Below are 18,387 nucleotides of genomic sequence, written 5' to 3'. Positions count from 1 at the left end.
CACTGTCAGTAAAGATGTATAGAGAGATTCCATGTTTCTTTAAAACACAATGCACAGGCATACCTCAAATATTGTTAGTATAATTTCATATAGTAAAAGAATACCTTATTGGTTACTGGAATTGGTGGAATATCTTCTGTCCACCTGGCCATGCTGATGTTAATTGATTCCAAAATAGGGTGACCATAAAATGGTGAAGGGCTGCTTTAAATTAGACCCATATGCATTGCTGCCTGTTAAGACATTACACACTTTCAGGTTTTATCTTGAAACATCAGCTTTAAAATTATGAGGATTTACTTTGTGTCTGTATATGTTTGCTTTTATATTTATAGCTCAGACTATCCAGACAAACATCAAACAGTCTCAGACACTGACTGCAATTTATACTTTATTGTCTTTGCAAATCATTATGTTTAAGCTCCACTACCACTTTGAAAAGCAAACCTGTAAAACAACTCTGCCTGTTCAATTTACAGTTTTATTATTTATTATTTACATTTTATTAGCATTACATAATTTTTAAAAAGTATTCAGCCTAACTACCGTTGAACTTTTATTTTGACTTGCTATGTTCTAATGATTTCTTTGTTAATTTACAAGAGCTGCTTCCATTTCATTGTTCCCAAATGCTTCAAAGATAAACATTAATTCATGTTAAAAAAAACTCTAGAATTTCAAATCTTCTAATATTTTGTATGAAGTCAGTGCAGTCCTTTCCTTCCCACACTGTGCAATATCACATTTGCATCTCTGAAGTTAACACCTATCCTCTTCTCTTTGGCAGCTGAGAAATAGATTGCACCTTTGATCTCACTATAGATAACTGTCATTCCCAGCAACACTGACATATGAACCTTTTAAAAGAAGTTGTTTATATTTCTTTCATTTTAAAATAAATTAAAAGGTTGTTAAAGCCAAGACATTAATGACGCTGACCACATCTCACAATAACATTACCTTTTATTAGAGATCTTATTTTACATATCCCCATGAGATATAAAACCTTCCAAGAGAAAATATCAAAAACCTTCAGCTGAAATCAGTTTGTTTCAGACAATATGAGCAAGTAAACCAAAGGAAATTAAGATAAAGGAATGTAAAAAACCCCCAAATTGTAAAATCAGAACAGGTACAACTTTCATATGGAAAGTAACTATGATGTTTTAAACCATTTCTTATGCAGCATTTTATTTAAAATCATACTGGCAAGGTAAAGATGCTTGTTTCTCTTAAACAATAGCTACAAATCCAGCAGCTATAAAAACAGAAAAAAACCCCAAAATAATAAAATTTAATTAATAGATGGCCAATTCACAAAAAACAGCATAATAATTCATTAAGACTTGTGCAAAAAACCTCCAAACCAAACCAAAACAAAAATTCAACGAAAACCCAAGCCAACAAAAACACAACCTCATTGACAGCAACATTCTGAACCAATTCACACAAAATTCCTTTTGAGACTTTGACTGGAATTTTGATTTAGTTAAGGATCTCAGGAAACGATCTTGAATTGAAAACTGTTACTACATACACAAAAAAAAAAAAAAAAGCAAAATAGAGGAACAAGGATTACATCTGCTGGTTAAGGAAGATTCAGGCATCATGATTATACAGCTGATGATAAAATTAAAGAACCAATGCTATATGAAGAATCTTTCCAAGCAATTCCAAGAGGCAAAATACTTTAAAATTTTATTGCATCAAAATTTTCCTTCTCTGCCCAAAAAACTGAAATAGTATTTTGAATGTTGTCTTGCACAGAACACATAACAGTCTCTTAAACATCTTAATTCTGAAGAAGCAACAAAATAAATGTTATGAGAAATTTCTGCTGGCAAGTATATTAAGCTTTGAGTTCCAACAAAAACCAGCATTTTCAAATATTCTTTCTAAGAAAAGTTACAGTACATGTTTATTGCATGAAAACATCCATTTATTGGATTTATCTGATTCTTCCATTTGTGGTTAGTGGTTCCTATATTCTTGATGTAACTTGCAACAGATCCTACTAAAGCATTCCCATTATTACAAAACACACAGTAAATTGAATTAAGTAAGATAATCTATACAATCTCAACAGAGATCCAACCTGTGACAATGCTTAAAATCTAACTATGATTTTAATTTTCTTTTTAGATAGCCTGTAGCTACATGAAATAATTTGATAGACTTGGATATTTGATATAATTGTTGAACAACAATGATGAAATTAAATACAGGAGGCAATATTAGAGCTAGCACATCTTTTTACCACTTATGATGATTTTTCATGCATCAGTATCGAGGATAAGCAACAAGGTATGGAAAAATAAAGCATAAGCAAGAGATAGAAGAATAAGCTATGAAAATAAAAAAAGACTATAAAATGGGATCATACTCAAGTGAATGTTTATATATATTAACTATGAGCAGCAGCTCTACATAAGGAAATTCTTATCACACTTGGATGGCTTTAGTACTAAATATGAATTAATATGGGAAAAAGCAAAGTCTCCATTCTTCAGTAACATGAACACTGGCAATGTAAGTGAGGTTGCAAGTTTGTAAAATGTTTTTTGAAATATAGGCACATGATTTGGAATTAACAGGTCACCACAGTCTGTGTCATGCAAGCACATGTTTTGATGGGTTTGAAAACTATATCTTGCTTACTATCAACTCTCTGCATCAAGTTGCAATTTTCTGGAAAGCAGTTGAATTTAACTTCTACAGTAATTCTTTTTTTGTCAATGTTTCACATCATGACATCATGTTAATACATTCAAATAGTCAAAATGTTCAGAATAAGATAGCACAAACTTGGTGCAGGAATACATAGATCAGTGTGGCCAGCATTGTCAAATAGGAGATACACAGCTTTAGTATCATATAAACTACCTTTTCCCCAAAAAACATTAACATAGACACCAAAATTGTAACAAGACATATCAAAAAATAAGGCACATTTATTTTGATATGGTAATCTTGAAATAGAAAACTCATTTCAGAGAACACCGGTATCTAAATGAGTTTTATAAAAAATCTTGTTTTCATGATAATTATGGACATTTCTCATCATGGTAATGGAATAATTGCACATATCCCAGTGTGTAAAGTAACAAAATGGGAGTTTTATTAAACATTTCCATTGCAAAATTACTTTGTAGATTCACGTTTTTCTATTTACATAACTCAGGTGAATAGTAGAAGTATTAAAATCTACCATCACTTATCACAAGTACTGCAGGCTTTCATTTTACCACAATTAATAATCCCCTTTGAATAAATTGAAATTAATTGTGGAATAAATTGAGATTATTGTCATTTATATAAATGATTGCAAATATTTGGACATTAGCTACTACACAGGAACATTTTCTTCCACTTTATTTCCAAGCTGCATCACAACTTTCTATACTGAGTTATTCACACATCAATTCATCAAGAATCAGGAAAAGAAGGCTGTTTAAAATCCAATCCCCTATTTATGAAAATTAAAACACCAGAAATATCATTAATTTGCATTTAACCTGAGATTTAATCTGTTGCGAGGTTAATATCCATAGAAATTTCTTCACTTGTTGTACTAACTGATAATTATGTTGCTGTTTTATGGGGAGAAAAATCCTGAACAAAAAAAAAAAAAAAGTTGCTTGCAACATGGCTTTTCATTGTGTTGGTCAAAAAAAAGAAAAAATAGAATGCATCTTTTTCTCACAGTATCCAGAAGCTGGAATAACATTAATGTGCCTCTTATTGCACATGAAACTCAGAGGAGATACAATTGCAGATTCTTCTTTATCTGAGTATTAAAGCAGGATTTCATCCCAGCCGAATCCGGAACGTATTTATCTCCATAGAACTCATATTTATTTCACTTATATTTCTGGCATCTGGAGGTGAATGCATCAAAGATAAAGATGTGGGTGTAAGACTTTCTACTCGGAATTTGTTAAAGAGTTTATTCACCTTTATCTGGAGGGAAAAACAAACAAACAACAAAAAGAACAAAAGAAAAATATTTAGAAAAAGCAGTAAACACATTAAAATTGTACAGCTCCATGCAGGAACCAGCATGGAAATTCTCATGCCAAATATTTTGAGTATTTTAAAATATCATAGAATAAATACTGTACAATAATTTAGATATTTTGACACAGTATTCATTTTCTATATTTCAATGTAATTTAATTAGCACATTCAAAATTACTAGAAATATTTGTATTTGAACTCTTCTTGTTTCTAAACAAAAGGATATTTACTCTTCAATCCAAAACAAAATCCCACGTCTATTTTAAAATTTTATGTAAAAATTCCTACATATTAATAATCATACCTTTCCCTGAGTAGTGGAACAGAGCAGACCCATGTCTCTATTTGAAAATCTACAATCAAATCCCTTTCTGTGAAGAATCAGAGCAGCTTCATCAGACGGTTTGGTATCTACCTACAAACAAATATTATAGAAAATCACTCACAAGGTATCAGTCAGGAAGACATTTTAGGACACCAAAAAAATGATCTTCATTATACAGCAGATAGAGGCATTTACACCTTAAAAAATGTTCAGCCTAGATTGAACTGTCATGTTTTCTAAAAAAATTTATAAAGCTAAATATAGAACTAAATGGCAAAGAGTTGAAACATATAATGTACTACAGAATATAAATAGAAATCATTGAATTTATAGGTCAACAGATGCACATGTACAGATGCAGGACTGAAGTATAGCTATCATAGCAGTATTAACTGGTTTCCCAAACATTATATGGCAAAACAGAAAACAAACTAGAAATCATATGTTAACTATCATACTCACTTTTACATATTCAATGGGATTATGTTGAACAAACTTTTATGTAGCAAAACTCGAACTCAGCTAAAGGTGTACAGAAAAATGTACACTGAAATACACATATGAAATAAATGTTATGTTTATCTCTAAGATATTCTGTGCTTTTGAGCCTCAATAGACATTAAGGAGTAAGCTGCTCCTCACTGGATTTGTGCTCCAGACCCTTCCCTGGCTCAACTGCCCTTTCCTGGACATCTTCCAGCCCCTCAATGTCTTTCTTGCGGGTGCATCCTACACTCACTGAAGTAACTTATTTACTATGATGCATCACTTTATTTCTTTATTTATTGCTGTTTTATATTCTTCAGCTCTTAATCTTATTATATATACAATAAGAGCATAAAAAGATGGTTCTATCCAAAGCCATGCCACTTCTTCAGGCTAATTTTCTCTTATTTACTTCTGGCTTACTTGTTCTTCTATTGGTGCTTTTTCACAAAAGCATCTTCCAGTAGTTCGGCTCATTTCTGGTACTTCAGAATGTATCTATTGCTTGGAGAAACCAATGCCAACAAGCACCCTCATGCAGTAGGCATTAGGCACTGTGATGCATTAGCTTCTGAAAGTGTACCAAACAAGAGGTCTTAATCTAGTAGACTTTCCAACCTAACGTTTTTTCGTAAAGGAGATAATGAATCAGCTTGTACCAGTTTCTTTAAAATCCAGCATGACAAAGATTCAAAGTACAACAAATTCATAGTATAAACTACTCATTCATATAATAAAAAAATTATAAACTTTGTGGGTTTATGTTCCCCATTTAAAATTTTAAGAATTTACTCAGTAGTATTTGGAGTTGAAATTAGATACTTTTTAGTAAAAGACTGACTGCTAGAAACCTTGCAGAGTTTACAAATCACAAATAAAACTGAGTTTTAAAATATTCTGTGAGTAATAACCTATAACCACCTAAAATCAACTTTTTAATTTATGAATAGTGCCTACATTCAGCATATGAAAACAAGTTTCCAGCGTTCATTAACATCGATGGCTAAAGAAGTTCTTATTTTATTCACTGGAACAGGAGTACCACTTTCCACATGAAGTAAGATAATAGTTGTGATATTTTCCCCTTCCTACTATGAAACACCTGACTTGGTTTTCATTGTCACTGATGTGACAGTGTTGCACTTAGAAGTAGATATTTTAATGCACACAAAATAATACTTTCTGCCTAAACACCAGATTAGAGAAACATTAAAATTCATACTGAAAAACTTGACTTCCTAAGGGGTAAATTAATGTTAGAAATGACAAGCCAGTAATGAGTATCAACACTTCCTCTAATTCACTTAAATTATCTTCTAGTAATCTGCATTAAAAAATGCATGTATGCATTTCAAATGATGGCATGAATATTTAAACTCTCATTTTTTTAGAATTAAATATTATCTTAATTAAGATTCGAAAGATTTAAAACAAAAAGATAAAAAACAATTAATGACACCCTGAATAAAAGCATTTTGGTTAGTTTAAATACCTATGGTTTAGTAGTCCACCTTCTACCACGCACATAGCAAACCTGTGTAAAAAATAAAACTCTTCTAACCCATTAGCAAAGCAGGTAAAAGACAGATTAAGTTGTCACAGCCTCCACACCTACTTTAAATTACCTATTCTTATATCATTTCTAGGTAAATTAGGTTAAATACATTTTAGATTAATGAATGTCTGAGCAAGGATATATACCTTCTAAATATGACCATGATAAGTGCATGAGAACCCCAATTTTTTTAGTTTATTTTGTAACTAACTCCTCAATTTTCAACAAATAACAACATTCTTAACCTTGTAAAACTTCATAGCACTGTTATTCAACAAAAAATCCCTAACCACCGTGCTATTAAATCTCTAACTAGATTTGTTAGAGGAGCTGCCAAAGTTTGATTTGATTTTGATCTCTGAGAATTAAAATGTGGCCTTACAAGAAAATAAAAAAAAAATTGTTAGGTTTCCTCATAACCAGTATCCCAGGGCAGTGCTACTAAAATTTTGATGAGAAAGAAAAAACTCCTTTTAAATTCAATTACTGTAAGCTAACAGACACACACTGAAAAGTTTAGGCAATATGGCAAGTGGTGTATTTATGCTCAGCATAAAGGGACAAGTTTACTGTGTTCTAGATCTTGACTCCCAGTTTATTTACATCAGATAAAATATGTGTTAATTTTCTCAAAAGCTGGAGTTCTATTAAGAAAAAAAATCTTTAAATGTTGTAATTCTGACGGATTGGACCCTTCCATGACAAGATGAGATATCTTACCACAATAAAAATATTCTTTCTGATTTCTACTTTAAATTTTAATTTTTTTTTAATCTGGTAGCCTCTTATCTGAAATTGTTATAGATTATGGAAAATCAGCTTCAACAGTTTAAGCAACAAAGAGGCACAAATCTCTGGAAAAAAAATTCATTGTGTCTATTAACCAGAATTATGTCACTTGTGGTTCAAATTCTTGAAAGCAAGAGAAAGGAAGCAGAAAATGAGAAGAGATTAACTGAATTATTTGCAAGGCATAGCACCATTTTTCTGTGGGGAAGAACATTCTCTATCTATAATGACAGTGCTCCTATCATGTGAGTGCTGCAAGGTTCCACTTTGAAGTGGAAGCATTAATGCTGCAAGCTCAGGAGCTGTCAATCTATAATCAATGAAAAACACAGCAGCGGACAGGGAAGAAATCACAGCCTCAAACAGACCTATATCAGTTGGAACAGTGGGGCCAGAACAGCCAGATAAAAATCAGAGAATTCACTCACAAATAGTAACATTGAATTCAAAAAGCAGACACCGAGTAAGCCTGTCTTTTCACAGCTTTCATACCCAGATCATACAAACAAGGGGATGGATTTACAGCTCAAAAAGAGGGAGGGAAGATGTTCAGGAAGGTCTGCCCCTGAACTTGGCATCTTGAAGTAAAACTGTGATGTTGAGCTGGTTGAAGCAAATGAAAATATACACAGTGAAGATTTCATTTAGCATCAGGCTTCCTCCTAACTTTTCAAAGGCACAAGACCCAAAAATAAAGAGAATTTCCACTTTGAAATTCAAAACAAGAACCAGTCACAGCTGATGGAGCATACACAAGATTGAACTACTTACAGAGAGAGCATGAGAAAGCAAATACTGTTTAAATTTTAAAATACAGATTAGGACAGAATGAAGAATAGATTAAACAGAATATAATCTGATGCTAACACAGACAAGCTCAGCTATCATGGAGACTCAGGAGGAAAAGGAATAAATAGCTTGTACCTATGTATGGCAGGATTAAAAAGGGATTTCACTGTGGTAGCAGTGCTGGTGAATAGCACTGCAATATAACATAAACTTAACATCATCATATTATAAAAGGAGCTGAAAAACTGAAAATAATTTACAGAACAGTAAGCAGGAAAAGAATGCAAAATGGGCTCCAGTCCTTCAGTTAATCAAAGGAAAAATTAAATTCTGGTGGTTACATACCTTTCTTTCCTTTGAAAGCGGAAATATTGAGTACAGAAGAGCCTTTTCTTATTTGAATTTTTGTTGGTATTTTGTTTGTTGGTTTGGGGTTTTTTGGTGGTGAGATGTTTGTTTTGTTTTGTTTGGTTTGATTTGCCTACCAGAGAATGTTTTGACAGGAATCAATCATTATGATATGTTGTTAAAATAAGTAAATTAGGTCTTGCAATTAAGCTTAAAAGCATTTTAACAATAAAATTCGGGTTTAAAACTATATCCCTTATTTAAAACATACTCAGAACAAATTCTAATGGCCTTAAATTTAATTGTTCTAGTACAGAAAAGTTATATGAATGGTTGTCTCTTAAACTTTGGGAGCTTATTGAAATGTACCCTCTCCAGAGAGAGAATTCTTCACTATGCACACTAATATATTGTGAAAAAAAATTCCCATCATTTCATGTTACTCAGAAAGTCTCCAGTTCTTGCAGAATTATCAAAAGCTCATAATCACACTGCAGTTTATAATATCATATAAAATTGCCTACAAAAAACTTTACAAGAATAAATTATTTTACTATATTAAAAAGCTTTATCATATGTTTGCTAAAACCCAGTGGTTTGACCTTACCTTTGCTTGGATTGTCCTCAGATTGACTAAATGCATGTCACAAGGCATGGATGACATCAGTGGAGAAAAAGTATTTGTCAGCTCTGGGACACCTGAATCTGCATTTGTTGTCATTGGAATTACAGGATGATTTAAGAAAAGAGAAGTCATATGGCTAAGAAGTGATGGAAAACTGACTGGTGCCTTCTCTTCATTCTGCAAAATACAGAAGAATGATTCAAGTTATTATCATGTCTAAATCTTGAAACCCACTACATTACATAGAAAATTTTAATTTCTAGACTGCCCATTCAATTATTTTTTGAAACTTTTGCTCATCCATTAATTTTTCTCTATTAATAGGTATACTTACTGTTTTTATAAACAGTAATCTTCCAAAATTATGATGATACCTAATTTTAAAGCATTCCTTGTGTTTCTGTGTTAGCCCCTGATGTTTGAATGATACAGTTTGGAGAAAGAAATTAGTTACTACTTCAACAAGTTGCTCCTATTTCTTCAGTATCTCTTTGTATATGAAGAGGCAGACAGCCTTTTGCATGCCTTCTTTCCCACATTATTTTCTGACCTGTATTTCTTGCTTACTCCAACTTGTATCCCAAATCCCTCTTTCTATTTTACGTCTATTTCTCTTAAACCATTCAGTGGAAGAAATACCAGCTAGCATTTTTGCCTTGGCCTGCATTGAAAAGATTTTGTCCAGAAATTTTATTTCAATGTCATGCCAGTAGGAACCAAAGGTATTATATTCCAAGTTTTTACAAATTTTATACTTTCCAAAGTTCCATATTTGGAGTCTTTTTACTTGGCTGCAGAGGCTACCTTACAAATCTGAGACAACCAAATCTTATATATTCACAACAACCAGATAAAGCTCCAGAGAAGCCAAGAAAATAAAACAAAAGAAATTTAAAAAGTCAATTTCTGTTTTAGAATGTCAGTGAAGATAAGAGTAGAAATGGAAGTGAAAACTTCTTTTGCTCTTATTTTTCCCTAGCATACTTAATCAGATAAATACCTGCTTGTTAGTGATATTTAGCAAAAATTTTGCAGAAAGTTTACTGAAAATATAGTATCTGAAGCACTGATACGTTTGCATTTTATGATAGGCTGGAAACATGGAAATAAAAAACAAATGTGAGACACTTAAAGCAAAGGGGAAGATTATTTTTCAGCTTATAACTGACAACCATAACAGTAATTTCTGTCTTGGGCTGTGTATGCATGCATTCATACTTATTTACATCTCTGCAGTAGCACAAAATACAGCTGACACTGAAGAAATTGAAAATATTCCAGGTCTGAATCAATGCAAGATGGTAATTTCTGGTTTATTCTTGGTGCTTTCCTTAGTAATAAGTAACAATCTGCCTCTTTGGTATCTACTAAGCTTTGAGACTTAGTCTTTTTAAGAGTCTATTATGACCCCCAAATGATAACAGTTGAACTCCATCTGCCATTTTACAGGATGTTTAATCGGTATTGAGCCTCCTAATTCCTCAATTTAGCCTTGATTTTTTTTTTCATTACCTTGAAATGTTCAGTATCTCTAGTAGACTTCATTGCTATGATTTTCTTCCATTCTAGTTACAGTATGAGCAAGCTTGTTCTAGTACAGTTTAATATAAAAGTTTTCCTTTCAAGTGCCTGAATACATGCTCTATATGAAGGGAAAATGTATAGATCCATGTTCTTCCAAAGAAGAGTTCATCTTTAATTTTTTCACCCCTAAAGGAACACTGTTCACTCTGTTGCCATAGAAGTGCTAAAGTCAATGAAAACATTTAATCACCATTTATTTTCTCATCTTTCACTTTTTTTTCCCCCATGTAACATAAGTTGATTGCTTGCATCTGAGAACTTAGAATGAGGTCTTCTAAAATATCTTACAAATCATGCATTAATCAGAAAAATAATCTATTCATCCTCTCATAATATTTAAAATAAAATATTGCAGATAAGCAATGAAGAGCCTTGAAGGACTGGCAAATGCTAGATCCAGAACTGATTTAACTTGGCTCATTTTTGATCCCACTGTGTCTAAATGTGATATCACAGGCAAGTGTCCTTATACACTATCCACCTTGGAACTAAGACTTAAGTGGAGATTTTGTGTTGAATCTTGTATTCCTGCATCTGGAACTACAGTCAGTTCTGGATGCACCAGCAGAAATAGTGCAGTCATTCACTGAATCTGTGTACCAGCAGTGGGAATGGAGCATACAGAAAGTGTCAAAAGCTGCCAGGAGACCAAGGAAAAGAGGGTCTTGCAAACATGGTGAAGACTGAGAAGGTACTCTTCAAGTCACATTCTGCCCTAGGTACATCACAACCATGCAAGGGTTGGAGTATGACTTTCCCCTCAAGTCTAGTGATCCAGAATTTAAACAGGACTGTCTGGAAAGAGAGATGAGAAGGGTTTGCACACAGAAAAAATGTAATGGTGAGAATAATTACTCTATGCACCCCTTCACCATGTGGATGATTTTCAGCAATATTCTGCTGATGCTGCATCAGAAGATGTATTCCCACACTTTCCATCTAATTAAAGTATTGCTCTCTCAAAAGCAGCATTATTTCCTCAATTTCCATGGCAGCATTTATCACTCAAAGTGTGAATGGAGCTCCTCTGGCTGCCTTACAAACTTTAAGTACTGGCAAGAATCTGATGAATGCCAGATGATGATTTGCTGGCTTTAATGAGCTCAAATCAAAGCAAATACTGCCTTTTTAACCATCTCACAGTACATCCATATACAATTATCCAATTGGAAACTGTGTTGAAACACAACCCCTTCAATGACTGTGCAATAGACATAAATGGATCCTCATTTAAGATCTTCTCTTGTCATCAAAAGGTGAATAATTCTAAGTTTTCAGTTTTGAGGAGACCCAAATCATAATGCAATAAAATATTAGGTCACAATTTGCAACAAGTTTTAAGAATAGCCTAATCTATAAAAAATGCCTTTATATCAGTAATGAGCTATTTTATTGTTAATCATAGAAATAATTGAAAGGCTTGGGTTGGAAAGGAACTTAAAGTCTACTTGTTCCAACCCCTCTGCCACAGGGAGGGATGCCACCTACCACATCAGGTTTCCCAGGGTCTCATCCAACCTGGCCTTGAACACTTCCAGGGATGGGTGAGGAGGACCAATCTGATTTTCATTTATGCCTCAACATATGTTATACATGAGGTGAAGGATTCCTGTAGGGGCTGTACTCATGCTGGCAGTCCTGTCCACAGAGAGGCTTTGCCTTACAGCTGATCAGGGCAGAGAAAGTCTCCACAATTGGGACTGCCAGTGGGGAAAATGCCCGTAAGCCTGGGAAAAAAATGTCTGGAAAATCAAGCTTTTATTTACCACATAAAAGCAGGTAACTGGGACAATTTTGCTCTGGGTTTCTTGGAGGGATCAAGGGCTCACTCAGAGGGTCAGCTTGACCCTCCTCCCATCCCTTGCGTTTTGTTCCCTGTGGTTCTGCTTCCCTGCATCACCTTTTCAGGGAAACAGCTCGTGGCTGTGGTGCCTTGCTGTTCTGCTGTCCCCCAACAATGCAATTACCTCTGCCACTCCGTTTCCTGTGCTGCCTGCTGCCTGTGTAAAAAGCCACTCTGCCTCCAAGACTCAGAGGGTTTTCTGGTAAGAGCTTAAATTAAGTAACTAAGGTCTTTAATTTGAGGTGAAAAATGCTAATTAGACTCTTCAGAAATCATTTAGTAATTGAATAGAAGAAAGCAATGGAAAACTCTGTAGAGAAGAAAGTAAAGCCGAAGGAGTTGATAATTGGACACTAATTTAGCTAATGGAGAACCGATGAACTTTTAAACACAGACAAGTAATCTAAAATTTCCGATGTAAAACTAAGGAAAGGAAACTGAGGCAGACAGTTTATCGAACCACATTATCTTGACTATTTTCTCCTCCTCTAGACTCTTCTCTGCAATGACAAGTCACCAGAAAAACCTTAATTATAGCAGTAAATCCCCACTGGCATCCACACTACCTAATCGGACATGCTGAAATGTGGATGCTGACTCATTGTGTAAGAACAATCAGACAAATCTGGAAACACGTAGAATTCTTGGCCTGCCTCATCAAGGCATGCAAACTAAAATAGTCTGATACCAAACTGCTTGGATCATTGCTAGAAAGAAAACGTTTCTCATTCTCTTTCATGTTGTGTCAGGAAACAATTTTTATCAACTTTCTCTCTGACAGATTCAGAAAACCAGCAGGCAGCACTCCTCAAAGGAGAATGCTTCTGGACTGAAAAATCTAAACTGTGGAGCAAAAACACTTTTCAGAGCATCTTTATTGCCAAAGCATATAGAGGCAATATTTTCAAATATCTTAACCACAAATTAGGACTGACAGCAATTGAGAATGTGAGTCAAAGAATTCGAAAGAAAAATACAGGGGGGTAAAAAATTGTTTCTTTCTGTACGAATCAAAGACTGACAATCCATCAATGCGTTTGATGCCATGCTGTTTCTACATGAGAAACTGATTTTATAATACTGTTTTTGGCTGCTCATAGGTGAGACAGCAGACAACAACATGATGACGTGAACAACAAGTGTACAACACGTGACAAAAATAAGTGACAGGTAAGGGCAGATATCTAAGCTTTAAAATGACATACATTTTTCACCAAATGCAAACACCTTGGAATGTTAACTACATTGGCTCACCACTTGTGGAAGTCAGAGCTTCTAAGCAGAGAGTGAAAATTGCACAGTTTTCTATACACACACTGCCCTAAGGCTCACAAGTTAGAAGAGAAATTCAGGTTTTGTTTCAGACTGACACTAGTCTAGTTCATTAAATTAGCATCAAGTAGTAAATGGCTTCAACTTAGTTACAGGCTTTGCATGCAAGACTGCCTGGCTATTATCTCACCAAGTGAAAGTCAGATGTTCTTGCCTTAAATTTATTCAAAATTGCACACTGTAATACAAAAAGAATAATCAAAGTCTGACAGGTTCTGAAAATCCTTCAGAGATGGATGTTTCATTCCCTTTCCTCTGAGGTTAATACCTGGAACTAGATTTTTGCATGCCTGTAACAACTTCAGAAGGAAAGAAGACAAACAACAGGTCTTACACCCCTAATACAATGACTAGCAATTAATGACTGATATAAATTGGATTAACTCTTCTGAGTTGAAAAATTCCTTTTCAGTGTCCAAGAGTGCATCTGTCAAAGAAAACAGTGACCAAGACTTTAAGAAGCTTTGAAAATGGCTGGTTTTTGCAGAGGGAATTTTGTGTGGAAACCAAATAAGGTGACAGGAAGATCTCTGTGCAGTGGGATTCAGAACATCTAAGACCTCAAAGCTGCACAAAAATCTTCAGCAGACAAATCTTCAGATAATCTCTGTAAAAAATGCAAGCTTAGGCCAACTAGACTTTTAGGAAAGCCTGGGTAAGTTGCAACCAGAAATAATAGTCACAAATATGAGTACTGAAGACACAGATATTTTGGAATCTTGAAAAGACTATATACAAGGACACTGATGCCAGATTATTTTCTGAAATTTTATTCAGAAAATTCATTATTATTTCCTGAAATGCTGGGGGGCAAAAATACAGATAAATATAAGGATTAGAATTGTTTGTATACATTTTTGTTTACACTTAAAAATACATCAGTTATGTTACATTTTTGCACATCAAAGCAGGTTTCTTTGGTTTTGTTTTGTTGCAATAGGTTTCAAGTCCTTTAATTGAGAGCCATGGTCTGGAGTGCTTTGGGTCTTTTGATAGCTATTGAAGTGACCAGCAAAAGGAGATTCATGAGAGCGGAGTAAATCTGATTTCATCTCTTTACCTCAGGGAATGGAAAATTTTCTATCAACTCACTTGGTCATTGTTAATGGAAATGTATTGGAAATGCATGTCTGCCACAAGAGCTGAAAAGGGTTCCTGGAGGCTGATTATAGAAGAAGATTATTAGAAGATTATTAGAAGAAATAAAAGTTCTGAGGCACCACAAAATATCCACAAGACTGGATGCTGGCTCAGTGACTCTAAAATCACCACATATTTTCTGTACTGATGCTTAGTTGGTACTAAAAATGCAGATGGCAAATCTGGGACTGTTGCAGGTAACCAAATCCAGGGAAATCTGCATCCACAGGAGGAATTTTTCCCATTCTGCTAGAGCCAAATTTGGTAGTCTCCAAAAAGAGGTGACTCCTCTCATTCCAGGCTGATAGGAGCCTGCTGTGGTTCCGCTCCTCCAAGACCATGCAGGAGAAAAGCAGAGCATTAATCGTTAGGCATGTATGGAAACACATGGCTATCCATCCATGTGAGCAGAGACAGAACTTAGATTAGCAGAGCACTTGGGCAACAGAATAGAACAGACAATCCAAACCTGACTGTGCCCCCAGTTGGCCAGGTCTGGAGTTCAAGACCTTGATGTTCTTGATTCACAGGAACCCTCAGCGACCATTGACACCTCAGCGTGGACTTTAAGCCCTTCTGATATCCAGGTCTGGACCTTAGCTTCCTAATGATTTACCAGGTCAGACTCCACTTTCTTCCAGGAGCTGGCCAGTGACCTGTCAGCTTGCAGTTTGCTGTCTGCAGGCACACACAGAAAGCACAGGTCTTGCCAGCAGCTGGAAGCCAGTGGTAGTGGTTCCACAGCCCAATACTGTATCTCTCCCCAGTGCTATCACACACATCACACACACTTCTTATTCTGCTTGTTTCCTAGTCTTACCTGAAGCTGGCCTTGGAAAAGGTCAGTTTGGATACTTGAGCAGAAATCAGAGATAATAATCCAGAATGGGCTGTGGTGATTAAGCACTGGACTTCATCAGAGATCTTTATGTCCCTTTTACCCCTACTTTTCCCACTTCTTACTCCTCAATCCTTCTCTTTCCCCTCCTGTGCCAATTCTACTAAACATCCATAGCTAGCCTCTTGTTTAAAAAAAAAAAAAATTAAAATCCATATTTTTCTTAGTCTAAGGCAATTTCTGCTGATCCATCTTGTTGGGTTTCATACCAGGAACAATCTAATTTTCTCCCTTTCATGGTCTCAGCAGTACCAAATGCTCCATTGCTCCACCTATGACTGTTCCTTTGGTGACTGCATTTACTGCAGTTAATGTTCAATAAGATGCCATAAGAGAAATCATGTTCTATAAAGAAATCATTTGGAGAACATCTGATCACTGGTCTGTGGAAGAGTGCAGTTGGAAAAGAAAGTATCTAGTCACCATGATCATAAGCACATCACCACAAATATTAAGGATAAATACACAGACATCAATATAGCTGGATGAAAGTGATCAGAAAAGCAGATACACAGCATGACATGTTTCCTTGGCAATAAAACTACTTTATACTTCAGTTATAGTCTTTCCTGCCAATTTTATTTCTTCTCTTCTAATTCTTCTTAGTATTTATATTATTTACTAATGGCACACGAGGAGGGACTTAATACCTAAATAAATGCCCCAAGTGAGGCTTGTGGAAGGGGCCTGATACCAGATTTTCCCAGAAGATTGGCAAGAGCTTATCCTGTTCTCAATGATGGTAGAAAACAGTGATCAGAAATCTGGGGTTCAGAAAATAAAAGGGTATTAATGCTTATTTTCCCCAAACTTATAACAAATATAAAGTAGTCTGTATTTTCAAATAGAAATATTTACTGTTTTGACAAGTATTAATAAACTGTATTCAGTTTCCTTCTCAGCTAAATATTAATCCATTCTATTTAAAAATGACATTAATTTAGTTCTTGGTTAAAAATCTGAAGAAAGAAAGAGTTAGAAGGTGATTCAAAGAGATATTCAAGCTGAAAAATGCTTGCAAGGAGAAAATGGACACATAAGAAGGATTAGTTGCATCTAGTAGAAGAAAAAGATGTATGTAGAAATTATATAAAAAATATTTGAAGCCTAAGGAACACAGTTATCAATAAATGAGGTGAGTATAATATAAAGTGAAATGAGATTTGCCCAGCTCTTACTACAAACACAGCTCACTTAACAAACAATACTGTCATTGTGAATAAACCTTTAGTATCCATCTTAGGGGAAAAAAAATCCAACAACAAAAAGAAAATATGAACACAAACACCTCTTCCCTCCCCACAAATACAAAACCAAAAAATCTCCAGCAAAACATATCAACCTGAAGTCTTTTGCAGAGACATTATCTGAGAATTTATAAATCAGTTGAGTTTATAAATAAGTTGAGTTAGAATTCAAGAGCCAAAACCCAGTGTTAGGGTTAGTGTTAGGATTAAGAACCTATTAGAGTACAGACTGAGTATATCAACAATTATTAAGAATTATTAAGAATTTCACTCTATAGACCCACCGGACATGTGAGTCTTACACTTCAGGATATTCATGTGGTTTGATGCTGACATTAAAATTTACCGTTCAGGGTGGAGTTTGGAAAGGAAAAAAGTATATTAGAGATATAAATGAAAATAAACTGTTGGAAGGCACTGTGATAACAAAAACTGTCCACAGTAACTTCACCAGTGTTGCACAGTTTTTTAAACTAATTTTAAAGAACTGCATGTGTTATACTTCACATAGTCTCCTTTTACAGGAAGTTTCACAAAGAACAGAAAGCAGCCTGTTCTTCAGAATTGTTTTTGAGAGAAGATAGAATGAAATGTTTTGGAACATCCATTAGGAAGAGCTTGTAATAGCAAAGATGTCAAATGGTCAAAACTTTCTCCTCCAGTGGCTCCTGAACCCAATAATAAAATAGGGCTTGACAACAAAATCAGGGTCAGTGTATGAGTCACACTGTAGCCAATTACAAACAGAAACTGCATATAATTTCATAGTAATTTTTTCTGACATGGTTATTTTTAAGCTATTACAACAACTACCTTCTGAGTAACTGGGCTAAAAAAAAGGTATGATTGCACACCTAGTGAAACCAAAAGAGAATTTAACACTGAAACAGTAACATGAATCAGAAAATGTTATGAATGTTCAGATACATTTTGAAAAACAAAATTCTAGAACATTCTAAATACATGAAAGGGGAATTCCAGATTGAATACCAGAAAGAGAATGCTTCCTTAAAACATCTTGCTTGGCTCCTGGGGCTTGTGTACATTGGATCAGCTGAGACAACACTTCTTAGATCGCCCACTCCCCCACAGTTCTGATTCCACTTTCTTTGAAGTCCCTTCAAGAGTGTATAAGAACCAATTGCCCTCAAAGTCCTCTGCAGCCATTTAAAACCATTATAAGCCCATCATGAAGAGTTATAGGGAAAGAAAGATGCTGGAACACAGATTTCCAAACATCTCAGAAAATTTTGGTTGCCCCTTCTCCTTTAAAAGATTCTCAATAACTTGCACAGAATCTTTCAAATCTGTAGGAAAGATGATTTTAATGAACAAAGGGTATTACACTGTTCTGCTGAGATGACACCTGACTTGAATAACAAACAAGCTGGCAACACACATGTAAAGAC

The 18,387-nt window shown here is 34.7% G+C and overlaps 1 protein-coding gene across 1 annotated transcript in view; it reads right to left on the bottom strand.

Moving 5' to 3' along the window:
* Positions 1–945: 945 nt before the first annotated feature.
* The window catches only part of MAN2A1 (mannosidase alpha class 2A member 1), a 106,952-nt gene continuing 89,510 nt past the window's right edge, over positions 946–18,387 (bottom strand). The window contains exons 20-22 of the mRNA XM_056513838.1: positions 8,917–9,111; positions 4,322–4,432; positions 946–3,960 (exon numbers count right to left, since the gene is read on the bottom strand). Coding sequence (XP_056369813.1) covers positions 3,808–3,960; positions 4,322–4,432; positions 8,917–9,111 — 459 coding nt within the window. The 3' untranslated portion in view covers positions 946–3,807. The remainder of the gene's footprint in view (positions 3,961–4,321; positions 4,433–8,916; positions 9,112–18,387) is intronic.

Source organism: Oenanthe melanoleuca, chromosome Z, assembly GCF_029582105.1.
Source record: "Oenanthe melanoleuca isolate GR-GAL-2019-014 chromosome Z, OMel1.0, whole genome shotgun sequence".
NCBI classification, from domain to species: domain Eukaryota; kingdom Metazoa; phylum Chordata; class Aves; order Passeriformes; family Muscicapidae; genus Oenanthe; species Oenanthe melanoleuca.
The sequence above is the reverse complement of the archived record's forward strand: the minus strand, read 5'-3'. Positions and strand labels throughout refer to the sequence as shown.